The sequence below is a fragment of the Triturus cristatus genome, chromosome 6 (genome assembly GCF_964204655.1).
Source record: "Triturus cristatus chromosome 6, aTriCri1.1, whole genome shotgun sequence".
Taxonomy (NCBI): Eukaryota; Metazoa; Chordata; class Amphibia; order Caudata; family Salamandridae; genus Triturus; species Triturus cristatus.
In genome coordinates this window covers 529275269-529288868 of record NC_140589.1, presented here as the reverse complement: position 1 = coordinate 529288868, position 13600 = coordinate 529275269, and the positions used below count along the sequence as shown (strand labels likewise).

The following is a 13600-nucleotide window of genomic DNA, read 5'->3' as shown; positions in this document are numbered from 1 at the left end:
TTTATATGCTGTATTGTCTTTCTTTTATTCCAGACTACAGTAGATGGAAAGCAGAACACGCTGGTTCTAAGGAAGTTACAGGCTGATACCCCATACACCATTACCGTGTCATCTATTTATGCTGACGGGGAAGGAGGGCGGATGACAGGCAGAGGAAAGACGAGTAAGGACAGCATTTTACATTTCAGCGGCTGCGAAATGTCATAAATAACTCTGGCTAGGCTCTCTCCCCGCGCGCTGCCTGTCTTCTGTCGACACTGACATTCCAAGGCCCCAGTGATAGAAGGCAGAGCAGAAGGCTCACACCTTCCACCTCCAGGGAGAGGATATGGTTCAAATATAAACACGTGGGTTGATTTATACAGCCTTCAAGTTCTAAAATGCACAGTAAAAAAGTGTTTCGTACATTTTCAGAATACATCTTGGCCTCAGATATGGAGTGCTTTTTATGCATGAATGCAGCTTTGCACATAGAGATCTATCGTCGTCTAAGGAAGATGCTGAGCCAGTTCACTCTAAAGCACAGAAGTAAATGTCAGATGTACGAAAAGACTGCTAGCAAAAAGTAGTTGCAAACTGCGCAGCCAGTTTTCAATTCTTCGGTGCGACCTATGTGTTCATTGGTCATGTCTCAAAATTCTTATACGTAGGGTGACAGTGCGACCTCCCTAATGAATATATAACTTTTTTTTTGGTTGCATATTTATATAGCGCGAACTCGACCCGAAGGTATTGGAGCGCTTTACAAGAGCACCGTATTTACATTACACATTCAGGGACGTGGAGATTAAGTGATTTGCCCAGAATCATAGGATGTGGACGCGACCCCGAGGCTCGAACCCTGATTTCCAGCACCAAAGTCGGCAGTCTAGCCGACGGACCACATTAGACTGGTCGTAATTTGCAAATCCCATGTTTGACTACAAGCTCAGGGATGGCAGTCTGCCAGGAACAGCAGAACACTAGCTCTGTGTTTGCAACTCAAACAGGAAACTTTTTTTGAATCAGCCCCAGTTCTTTAAAGGTACTGGAGGTGCTTTAAAATAAAAATAAAAAGAGCTGGCGTCCCGAGGCCGCCAACACCATTCACAAAAGGAAGATCTCTTAGGCACCTTCTCCTTTGCGTATCAGTTACTATATCCTGGAGGTGTCAGTATCTGAGGAAGGATTGGTTACCATTGTTACATACCATACACAAATACAAATATTAGAAGGCAACGCTCCTTTGATGCCTCTTCCTATTTGAAGTTTGGTATGTGTTTAAAACATACCACAAAGTCACTTTGTGGTCACAAATCCTGTGATTCTGCAAATCATAGGATTTGTCAACTCAAAATGGCTTTGTACATCAGTCCATATTTTTTTCTGGCAAAACGAATCAAGGGTTCTCATGTGCTAGAGCGTTGATTACTGATGTGGGGATTCCGAATCATGCTCAAATTCCTTGTGTGACAAGACTCAAACCTACACAATTTCTCCCTAATAATCTTTGTGAGATAAAACATTGGTAAAAAAAAAATGGTAAATTCTGTTACATGCAGAATTCAGAGTATAAAATTACAATTATACATATAGGGCCACATGCAGAAACCTTTAAATTGGTCATAAACGGATTGATTCACAGAATTGGCCCGTTTGCAAATGTAAAAAGGGTTTTGGGGATGTAGAACTAGAAAGCCCTAATTGCGGTATAGTAATCTATTACCGAATCACATATCAGGTTTGCGATTCGGTATTAGGAAGGGGCGTGTTTTCAGGCATCCCTTCCTAATACCTCATCGCAATGGCATCTGTGAATGTTTGACGATCGAAATGCGGTCATAAAACATTTGCAATATAATGCCGATTTCAAATTGGTGGTAACCCGTCCGCAAATCTGAAGGGGTCCCTGAGAGACCCCTTCCCCTTTGTAATTGTTTGTTAAAGTATTTTTTAAGACCAGTTAGTGATTGCATGGACCACTGCCTACTCTTGAAAGGTTTTTAAAAAAACGTTTTAAACAAATTCTGTTTTCATTTAAGGAAAATGGGCTGCGTTTCAAAAAAGAAGATTGCTTTATTCAAAAGCAATCACAGACATGGTGGTCTGCTGACCCCAGCATACCATAATCCCTGTGATTTTAGAGATTCCAAATGGGTCGCAAACCGAGACCTACCTCATTAATATTCATGAGGTGGGTCTATTTGCGACCCACTGGGAATCGCAAGTGAAACTAAAAGGAGTTTCATACATTTGAAATAGCGATTTCCTAATAGCGATTCGCAGGAAATCGCAATTAGGAACTCGCTATTTCAAACTTTCATACATGTGGCCCATGGATCCTAATTATTAAGAGTAAAACTCAGAATTGAAGTTATTTACAAGATGTGCTGAAGGCCTCAATATTTCCTGACCCCTTTCGAAACAAGGCCTAGCATTGTATGCTCCACAGCTTTTTCCTCTTTTCATTGTCTAATGTAAATGCCTGTTAATGTGTGCGCCCGGTTTAGTGTTTTATTGTAAGCACTGTCGTTTCAGCATTGATTTTCTGTTTTTTGAGCGTCCTGTTCATTGTGACAGTCAAACCACGTCAACTATAAGTAGGAAATGCTTGGAACATTGTTGTGGTTACAATGGGTGCAATTTGTTTCAGAACCTCTCAGCACAGTCAAAAACCTCCGGGTGTATGACCCAACTACTAGCAGTCTCAATGTCCGTTGGGAACATGCGGAAGGAAACGTCCGTCAGTACAAGATCCTATACGTTCCTGTTTCCGGTGGCGTCGAAGAAATGGTAACTATTAATATGGCTTCGCATAGATGGTTGTGAACGCACTATGACAATTGTCACTATGTTTTGGTAAGTCCCAGTTGTCAAACTACAGACTAACCATTGAAACAGTTGAACAGCGCATTGAAGAATGATGAATCACTCTATATGGAAATCAACACATAAACAGTCATCAAATTGGAACGGTTTCATTTTTTTGAAATAAAATGACGGGATACCACTGCTTTCACCTACGCACAACCAAACCGTAGCCAGTGAATGAGTGCCATGATCTCCCCCATCAGCAATGGAATTTGGTAGAGTCTTGCAACTGGACCGAACACTCAGAACCAAAAAAGTACAAAAAGACGCAGCTCTTCCGATAGACAATGGACAAATATACAGCCTTATCCGCCAGTAATTGAGTAAGTGATCAGCTTGTAAAAAACTTTAACATTAACTTTACAAACTATTGAATGAGGGCAGCAAATCCCAAACATCCTTACTGAAAAAACAAGCGTTGATAAAGCAATATGTCACTCTTCTAACAGGCACAGCCACCTAGTAGCATTTTGCTGCTGCCAGCCTCATTAAAAAAATGAAACAGAAGAGGTCGGGGAGAGGAATAGGCAATAAGATGAGGAGGGAGGAGAGTGAACCACGAGGGTGCAGGATGGGGCAAGGAAACACAGGCTCTACCAGGAAGTGCTGAATGCAAAATAAAACAAACAGTTTTGTCAAATCAGCAGAGGACATATAAAACTCATGCAATCAAAAGAGTGTGAGAATTAAATGCTCCTGGGCAGAACAAGCACAGAAACAAGGAGGAAATCCTTTGAGTCAAAAGCAGACACCCAAGATGGACAACAAAGCCATCCAGTCATCTAGGATCTGACCCAAAATTCACCCTAAGTAAATAGTATGCATTGGAAACAATAGGCCTGCCATCATCTATCTGTAGCTGAGACATAAAAATGTATGTTATAATTTATCTAAATTTAAAAGATCTGTATAAAAAAAAGATAGCTTTCATAAACTTACACTTCTATCCACAAAAACTTTGAGAATATGGGGAGGAAGGGTTGTCTTAGTACAGAGAGCTGCACTTTGGAAAACAATACAAAATGAGCTGAGGCAAAAGTTATACAAACTTCTGCAGAGTAATTCTGTATCTATTCATGTTCTTTTGAGAATATAAAACACTCTGCTTACCTTAGTGCCTACAGAAAGGATACCTAACAGAGGTGCTGTGGAAGTAAAATTGTGTGCATTACATGTACACCATGGTCACATTTTACATATATGTTTGCAAATTAATTCTAAAATTATTTTGAGAATGTCCTTCCTGTCCAGTTCAGGGGCTGGATAGGTGTGCAATATTTGAAGTCCTCAAATAATACTATACTTAACATGATAGATTTGTTAGCCTAACATAACAGCATAAATATAGTACAGTTTTTTAGGTCGAGCCTAACGGCCTAACGGCAGCGTGCATGCGCTGCACGCTCTGCGAGGCCTTCTGTAATAGAGTATGCAGTAGGAGCCCCGCCCACTCTCCACCCATTGGCTTGTGTCATTACCCTTCTTAAACTTAAATGCTGGCTTCTGATTCGTAAATAGGTTTGTTAGTCCCTTCTTGGTACCGCCTTGTCTGCATTTGTTACCGCCCATAAGGACTGGACCTTTTACTTGGCTTCTTACACGGTCTGCATTATAAGTGGGTGAGCACTATTTTGTTTATTGACACTGATGGGGACAATGGCGGCTGCTTTTTTTTGTATTTGCATGCTGAGCGCGGCACCTGCTTTAGGGACACCGCTCTCAGTTTAAGTTTTATTTTTAAAAACTTTGATGTTGAGCGCATCGCCCACTTCAGGGACACCGCGCACTGTTTATTATTATTTTTTTTTAAACTTTAATACTGAGCACAGCGCCTGCTTCAGGGACACCACGCTTGGTTTAATTTTTTTTAATTTTTTTACTTTAATACTGAGCGCGGCACCTGCTTTAGGGACACCACGCACTTTCTTTTTTTTAACTTTAATAATGCAGCAGGGACCGCTTCCCAGACACCACGCTTCGCAATGCACTGGGTATTGCTTTTGCGGGACTTTGGACTGCTGGTATTGTAAATGACAATGCCTTTTAAATTTTTATAAAAAGCATTGCCATTTACAGTGCCAACGGCTCGAAGGCTCGCGATTGCGAGACCTATTGCATTGTAAATGCTTGTTTCAAGAAACTAGAAGGACATGTTCTGCATGCAAGTAACTAGAAGGACACACTCAACCCATGTGTGTCAGTATGTGTGTAGGTTGTTAGAGAACCATGGTAACCATAAAAAAGAAAGGTCTGGTTTTTAAAAATGATCACAAGTCTTGTAAAGATCATTCCAATATCTCTTAAACACATTTGTGTGCACGTTTTGCAAATTCTCCGCATAATTTACTCAACCTATGCAAAAATTAATTTAATACAAGTATGATCTTTGCCAACTTTATTTCCTTATTTATCCTCTCCCAAGAAATCTACTCAGGTTCCTTCTTTTTACATTCATCTATAATACTTCACTGAATTTTAAGGTTTAATTGAAAGTGTTGGTAATTTCGACCAGAATTACAGCTACTCCTCAACACTGCCTTTCTTTTTCATGTCCACCAACTCTGTGTTTCTGTAATCTGTGGCCTCTCATTTAGATGCTTCCTCTGATCATTGACTTTCTGACAATTGAAACTCAAAGTAGGATAGGTGTCCTGTGCTTCAGTGGCGAAGTATTCAAACCTATTTTGAAATGCTTTATAAATGTTAATAGGGGAGTCTGCAATTCACTACTTTCCTGACTCCTTTAATTTCCCTTTCCATCGTTTTATCATTGATGATGCTGTTGACATCTTGAGTACATATACTTTAAAAAAAACACCCTCGTCTCTCTAGAGGTAATATTGGATCCTATTTAATGAGAACCCTTGGAAAATGTCGTGTTGCGTAATCATTAAAACAATGGATTGTAAAGTTCTTACTTCAATTGATAAAAGTAAAAACAAAGTTTACTTATTGGCTCTTTATATTGGCATCACTTTTCTTTTGTTGTGTTTGTTGTGAACTTCTCGGACTCTAAAGTTGATTTTAGTATCACAATAGGTCATTGTTTGTTTTCTACACCTATTCAGGCAACTGTGGCAGGGAATACAAACTCCATTGTGCTTCGGAATCTTCAGTCTGACACGCTCTACACAGTGACCGTGCTTCCCGTTTACGCAGAAGGAGATGGTGGGCTTATGTCAGACACTGGAAAAACATGTAAGTGACTACATTACTTGAAGGCACCCTCTTGCTCTTGAAACAAGCATTTGAAAAGCCAATAAGTCATGCCTTTGTGATCTATGGGCTTTGTGAATTGTTTTTAGTCATGCTGCAAGATTTTGATGCAGCTTTCTGCATCATTTTGTAGGCATGTGCTCCAAGCATGCACATGCCTACAAAATGACATGGGCGCTTTTATTTCTTGCTAGTTATCAACCTGTTTTTTAAATAAAAGCAATTCTGTGCTTTTTAATTAAAAAGAAAATAACACAAGCAGATTTATTTATTTTTCAAAGCGGGTGTGCGGGAAAGTGGAAGCAACATGGGGCATGGTGGGGGAATAGCAAAGGAACATAAGGAAGCGGGGGTCACATAGTGAAGCAACATGAGGAGGAAGGATGGGGAGGCTGAAGCAACATGGGAGCAGAAGCGACAGCAACAGGAAGGAAGGGTTATAGGGGATGCAAAAGGAACAGGGGAGAGAGCAGAAGAAAAAGCAGTATGTGGCTTGGGGGAAAGCAATATAGAGGGCCTTGGTACAGGGAAGCAATGGGGACAAGCACACTGGCAAGTGCAAGAGGGAGGCGGCACGGAGAAACAATCGGGCAACAGAGAGTGCTGGGGGAAAGACATATATGAGGGAGATGGCTCAAAAACACAAGCACTCTAATGGAGTGCTTCACACAAAAGAAAAAAGTAGAGCTTTTTAAATCAAGCAATGGATGCAGCAGTGCCAGCCAGTCAAAGAGATTGATGTGAATAAGAACCAGGCAAATAAGAGTGACAAGGAAAGCCAAGCAATGATAACCAATGGGTGGGCTCCAAGTCCCACTATGTTCTTGGTAAGCCACACTATGCCTCACAACAGGCAGCACATGCTCAGTTTAGAAGGCTTGACCTATCATGAATATTTGTTCTATCTATTAAAAAACACATATGTAATATTGAAAAATGTGTTTTGCTTAAGGCACTATTGATCAAAATGCTGAATTTGTGAACATTTACTTGTTATGCCTTGTGACAGGATAAGAAAATTAAGAAGTAACGTATACTTAGGTTTCACTTCTATGGAATATTACACATTAGTTTTAGGACATAGGGGCCTCCAATGGTGAGTCCCAATGCATATAATATCTGCTTTCGGCATACAAAAAACATACCAAACCTACTTGTTGACGGCACAAATACATGCATTCATTCGACACATGCTCTCTATATTTGAAATGTAGTGCAGACGGTGCAGTTCACTTTGAAAAAGTGACTGAACAGTAAAAAAGTGAGTCTTCCAGAGAGACAATATAAACAGTCTTCCAAAGGTGATCTTGTTTGGGGGAAATAGCCTATGTTTAGACCCTAATGTGAGGTAGCCACTGATCTCATCTGGACAAAAGCTGTCTTTCTGAAACAGAAACAGAAAATGTCCTCTCTTGACAAAATAGTAATGCATTTACTTTCATCTATGCCTTCCCTGTCTTAATAGCCCCATGTCTATCTTGCCTAAAATTGAAGCATCAGTAGAACACTGCATCCATCAAAAGCTCCTCATAAGTCAAAGGTGAAGTCACACACGGAAACAGGGGTCTACTTTGTACCTCTTTGGTGGGCTGATGTCATAAAACATTTAATTGCATGCACTAGTGCAAAGGAAAGTTTAAAATGTGTGTGTATTACCAAATCATATATCAATGTATCTTGTTTTAGTGGAACGAGGAGTGGCCAAAAACATCAATGTCTACAATCCTACACCAAACACCTTGAATGTGCGATGGCAGCCTGCTCCTGGGCCTGTTCAGCAGTACAGAGTCAGCTACGCTCCATTACAGGGCACAAGGCCAACTGAATCTGTGAGTTAGTTTTCCGGTTGTACTTGAAAGATTTCTACTTTACATTGCCTCAGTCATCACACTGATCTCTGTCATAAGTACATACTGCAAAACGCATGGACAGCCAGGTGACTGAAGAATAGTCAAAAATAACAATTTGAGATGCGAAAATCCAAAGGCAGTTGGGGCTACACAATGGTCTGGTTTTGGTGTATATGGAGAATACTTGACTAAAAGGGAGCTACAGGCTTCTTTTGTCAATACCATTAATTTATTCAAGAAAAAACACTTTTGTAAAGTCAGTCATATGTTGGCCACAAAGTACCTACTAGAATGTTACAGAAAATTACATTTTTGAGGTTTCTGTACTCTTGCCTCTGTTCAATTAAGCAGGACCTTGGCAGATTGTTTGGAACACTGCCTTTATATTCCTGTGTTACTCTTTGAGTATTGATATGGACTGTGAAACCTGTAATTCGTGTTGCAATGCAGGGGTTCAGGTTTCGGGCCATAAACCTTCATTACTAATTCCTAGCACAAACTACACCAAAACTATACAATGTTATAGTTAAGTACAAAAAGATTGTATTGCCATGCAGTTCTGCTCTTTCGTTTGAGAAGTGTTTCAGGCTTATCACATTGAATACCAAACTCTGGCTGAACCTATTCAAACAAATTCTCAAACCTAATGTTATATTTCTGCCACAGGTATTAGTTCCAGGGAACACCCAAACTGTGCTGCTTGAACGTCTGACACCAGAGACCCCGTATTCAGTGAGTGTGGTGGCCTTGTACGCAGACGGAGAAGGCAGCCCAAGCAACGGACAAGGAACCACATGTAAGTTCTGGGATCATCACTTCACTTAAACTAAGTATCTGGTTATTGTTTACATTGACGAATAGTTCTTCCTAGCTATAGAATGGGATAATTTGCAACATACACATCAAAAATACTCTAAGGTGCATGATAAGATGCCCATTCCTAAGGAGAGTTTGATATCCAAGAGTACTATCTATAGTTTCCGAAAAGGAAGTGCAACTATAAATGACTATTTACAGTTTTGAGGGCATTGTACGAGGCAGATCTTCCATTCACTGTATTTAAAATGCTTTTGGCTATAATGCACTTGCGATACAATTTCCAGACATCCACCATGTTTTCAACAGAGTACCCGGTCTGCCAGACTATAAAAAAGGCCCTAAATGTGTAAATCAGGCAATGCCCTCCATCAATGGATATTGTTCTAATACATTTTAGAATCAAATAGAACAAGAGGCTGAAAAACACTTAAAGATTTCTTTACTCTACAAACCAGAGAGGGAACCAACCGTTAGTTCCATCTCTCCCCTAGTGTTCGAACACTGAACTGTAGGGAACCCCTTTCTGACTCCATGTTCACCAGCACTACATTAAATAGGCAAAAGCAGTAATGACACCAATGGCATAACAGTATATTTCAGCACCAAACCTAAAATCTTTCAAACTGAAGGTTAATAATTTAATCACACAGACAGGCAGACTGAGTCTTTAATCTTTTTGAAAGTGAAACTTTAAGTGTCAATTTTAATTGGGTTCTAATACATTAATACAAAGTTTACTTTGTGCAGTTCATGGATTATTGTGCTGAAAAGGCTGTATTTTTGGCTTTGTGATTTCAGCCACTATCATAGGCAAAATGGCATCTGATATTTGACATCAGTGGTATCAACAAATCCCTAACTGGCCAGCATCTTTAATGCAGATAGCAGAGGCCTCTAAATAAACTATCTTGAACGCATTACATTAGAGTCCCCACCAAAAACCACGGATGTTTATGGTATGTTGATGCACTCTGCTGCTATGCCACAATTGGAAACTATTTTCTTTCAATGATGATAAAAGTGTATTTTCAAATGTATTATAAAATCCTGGTCTTACTAGTTTTATTTTTCTCCTGTGTCAGTTTCGCTCCAAGTGTTGTAGGTGACTTAAATGATTAGTTAACTTTCACTTATTTCATCTCTCCTGCCTTAGGGACTGATTTAGAGATTGGCAGAGAGAGTTCTCCGTCGCAATGGCAACAGAGTACCCTCTCTGACAAATTACCTGTCCACCTACCCAATTTAGTGGTGATCGGACTTCCAAGTTTATGCTAGTGGAGTAAAGTTTTCTCCAATGGATGTCAACCTTCCCCTGGTGGCAGATAAGCAATCCAAGTTTCTGCCCTATTTAGAGTGGGTGGTCAGATGTTTATTTTTAACTCTCCATCACTGGCAGTAATATCTTGGTGGTGAGAGACATTAAAAAAAAGAACCCACTGTGTTGTGAGAGGTTCATTATTCTTTCATTTTAAAAAAACTCCAGCTTTTGGAGTTTGTTTAAAAAAAATAAAAGGCTTTGGAAAGTTTGACAGCTGACCGGCATGTTTGATCGAGCCCTCTGTCAAACCTTTCCTAACTTGTACAGATATGTTTGCGGGGCTGGTGGACGTATCTAATTAGGCAGGTGGAGTAAAGCAGTATAGCAGACATGAAATTGTCCAACACCCTGTCTCTAAATTAGTTTCCATCTTTGTCTACAATTACAATCACAAGCATTGGCAGTCAAGCAAATGCATCTTCTCAAATGTGGGCTGCCTCTTCTCCCATTGTGGGAAGCAGCAGCAGGAATATCAGGTACAACTGGTCGGTGCCATCAAAGTCATGTGCATTGACTGGAATTTTCCTGATGTGTCTTATAGCCCTTTTAGTTGTCTGAATTCTATTTTCTAGTGAGTTTGAAAGCCAGACCATGTCTCAGGTGTGCTGAACCTACCACGCTTATGCTGAGGTGCTGGATTGGTAAAACATTATAAAAAGACTTTCAGTTTTTGTGAACTGCTAAGGAGTGTAAACAACCCTGCCCCTCTGAATGCATAGGACAATCCAGCGACTATTGACAACCCAACTATTGGGGCGCAAACATAAGCGCGTAGGAAGGCACAGGAAGGCAAATTATCTAGTCAGGGCAATATAGATTTTGCTTGGGAACATCCAATAGTGGAAGTTGATTGACAGCATCATTTATTGCATCCCATGGAAAAGGAGGACATCTGACTATCCTTGTGTGAAGTTGGGTTGTTGGCTGACTATGTGTGAGCCCTGGTCAAGCAACAGTCCCAATCTTTTGCGGCATGAACCACAAAAAATCACTGAATTAACTGTGCTTAACCCTGGGTAGTTTGGCACAAAAAGCAGGCAGGCTTATCTGTGAGCCAATGTGTAAAGTATTTACGCAGCACACAAACAGCAATAAAGTGAAAACATAACATAAGAAAAATCCCCAAACCAGTTTAGAAAAATAGAGTAAATTGTATTCAATTATGTGACAACAAACATCTAATCAGTAGAACCGGAGTTATGAATGTTCAATGTTTAAGGTTCAAAACAGCACCTAAAAGATGAAAGAGCCAACCACGACATCTAGTCGCACAAGACTGGGTAAAACTTGAAAGTTAAGGCCAACTGTGATGGAGCACGGTTTGGATACAAGAAGTGGATTGGGCCATGCCAGTGTTTACCTTTGGACTTAAAAAAAGTCCTAAAGAAAAAGTCTGAGAATGTAAAGTTCCACGGGGTAAGGCTGCAGAATGTGTCCGAAGAGGGAGCTTTATCATTGAATGGCCTTGGGTCAAATCAACAGTGAAGATGTTCGGATTAGTCACTGAAATAGAAGTAAAAAGACTCCAGCGGGACGAGGCAGAGGGCTGTTGCTGAAGACAGTTCTACGTGGTCAGATACCCCTTTGGCGAAGGTACCACTGAAATGGATTTGCTGCTGCGGAGAAGAACGTAGAAGCTGCAAAGTCAATCCAACCGGTGATGCACATCAGGTGGATATGCCAGCAGGTTGGTCCCACTCTCCTCTTGGTTCTCCGAGCATTTTTTTACCAAGTTTTGTCTAAGTCCTCAGTTTTGGAAAATTGGCAACCTGGACACCTTTGGCACCACAATCAAGGATCCAGGACTGGCAGGACACCTCTTTGAGGTTCAGGACTCACTTAACCCGGAACCAGGTGATGGGGGCATTTTATGTCCCTGTGACTCTGAACAGGAAACCACAAAACTAACCCTTCTGGCTGTCCTGGTTGCAGATGAAGAGCAGAGCACAACAGCAGGGCTGGCCTCTGAGTTCAAGACAGACTCCAAGCAGCATGCAATCCTTCTAGGCACAGCAGCGGTCTGGCAGAGTGCACAGCAGGTCACATCAGGAGGCAGTCCTCTGAGAGTCCTTCCACAGGTCCAGAAGCGAACTGAAGAGTGGATCTGAATGTACCCTTCTTCTGGAAAGTGGAGACACTTCTGGAAAGGTTCTTTGAAGTGCATGGGATTTCCTGACTCCCCAGCCCAGGCTCTAAGCTGGCTGCAGTGACAATACAGGGTCTCTAGGTCCTTGGGTGTGAAGGCAGAGCACAAGCTATTCAGGTATAAGTGAAGCTGTGCTCAGCTCCAACCCCCATCCTGCCAGCAGATGGCCCATTCAGGCACATACAATCTCTCTATTGTATGACTGTCTGGGAGAAATTCACAAAGTCTAACTGTCACATTGTTGGTCTGCCAAAGAACCAACATTTAGAGGCAGAATTCCCATGATATATTTTCTTAGTAATGTATATATACAGATGAAGAAATTTTTCTTACTGCCTTCAAAACTATACCAATCAAAACGTCCTTGATTTCCAAGTAATCTTTTGTTAAAACTGTTCTGCGCTTAAATTAATTTTGAATGCTGCAATTTCTTTTTCAAAGTGTTTAGTTACTCAAGAAGTACAGAAGTGTGCAAATGCTCTCACCATTTAAGCAGCTTACTTTATGTGCTTTCTTTCAACATAAAACATCACGAGGAAAAATTCTGCTTATGGGACTTCTAGCATGCGAGTAGCCATGGTGTTAGGTACAGTAGTAACTGTCTTGACCCTTCCTTTATTAGTGCCTCGCAGTGCTCCAAGAGACATGAAAGTGTTTGATGAGACAACAAACAGCCTCTCTGTGAGCTGGGAGCATGCAGACGGACCTGTCCAACAATACCGGATCATCTACTCTCCCATGGTTGGGGATCCCATAGATGAATATGTAAGTTGACATCTGGTTGTGAATCAAGTAACTAAAGTCTTACACAAACAAAGCATCTGTCCACATGGCAACTACAAAGAAAGTGCTGCGAGGTACAGTGATGGAATTGCCACGAGCAAGGAGCAAATTGAATGGATGTGTTGGTGAGATTGTGTGATAATGAGCAACACATCTAATCTAGAAGTGCGTGTGGAATTGGTTTGATTAGTAAGATTCACAACACTTTTTTGAGAGTTAGTAATAATTGTGTCCCTGCAACTTGCTTTTATTTATATAAATTCACTGTAGAGGCTGGGGATGAAAACATGGGAGAATAAGGGAGACCTGTCGGTGTATGATAAAGGACTTTTGACAACCAATATTAAAAGAACTGTTAAAATGACAATCATGTTTTCTCTTGGTGGGTAGGACACAAGAAGACGAGTGTGATTGGATATGTGTTTGTCCTAGCTTTTTGTTTCTGTTTTATTCTTTAATGCACAATGCACTTGCTTTTGTGTTTGTATGTCTTGAGCCTTTGAATGCATAACTTTGTATATATGTAACTATAAAACTAGGAAGGCTCAGAGCGGAAGCAGTACAGCCACTGGGAGTGTCACGCCCTGGGCCCTGGAGTGAGAAGACAGAGGCATGATA

The 13600-nt window shown here is 40.8% G+C and overlaps 1 protein-coding gene across 2 annotated transcripts in view; it reads left to right on the top strand.

The window, feature by feature from the left end:
* The window catches only part of COL12A1 (collagen type XII alpha 1 chain), a 344609-nt gene that overhangs the window by 222040 nt on the left and 108969 nt on the right, over positions 1-13600 (top strand). For both annotated transcript variants that reach the window (XM_085610958.1, XM_085610959.1), the window contains exons 32-37: positions 34-163; positions 2633-2772; positions 5919-6048; positions 7753-7895; positions 8583-8712; positions 12822-12964. In XM_085610958.1, coding sequence (XP_085467084.1) covers positions 34-163; positions 2633-2772; positions 5919-6048; positions 7753-7895; positions 8583-8712; positions 12822-12964 — 816 coding nt within the window. The remainder of the gene's footprint in view (positions 1-33; positions 164-2632; positions 2773-5918; positions 6049-7752; positions 7896-8582; positions 8713-12821; positions 12965-13600) is intronic.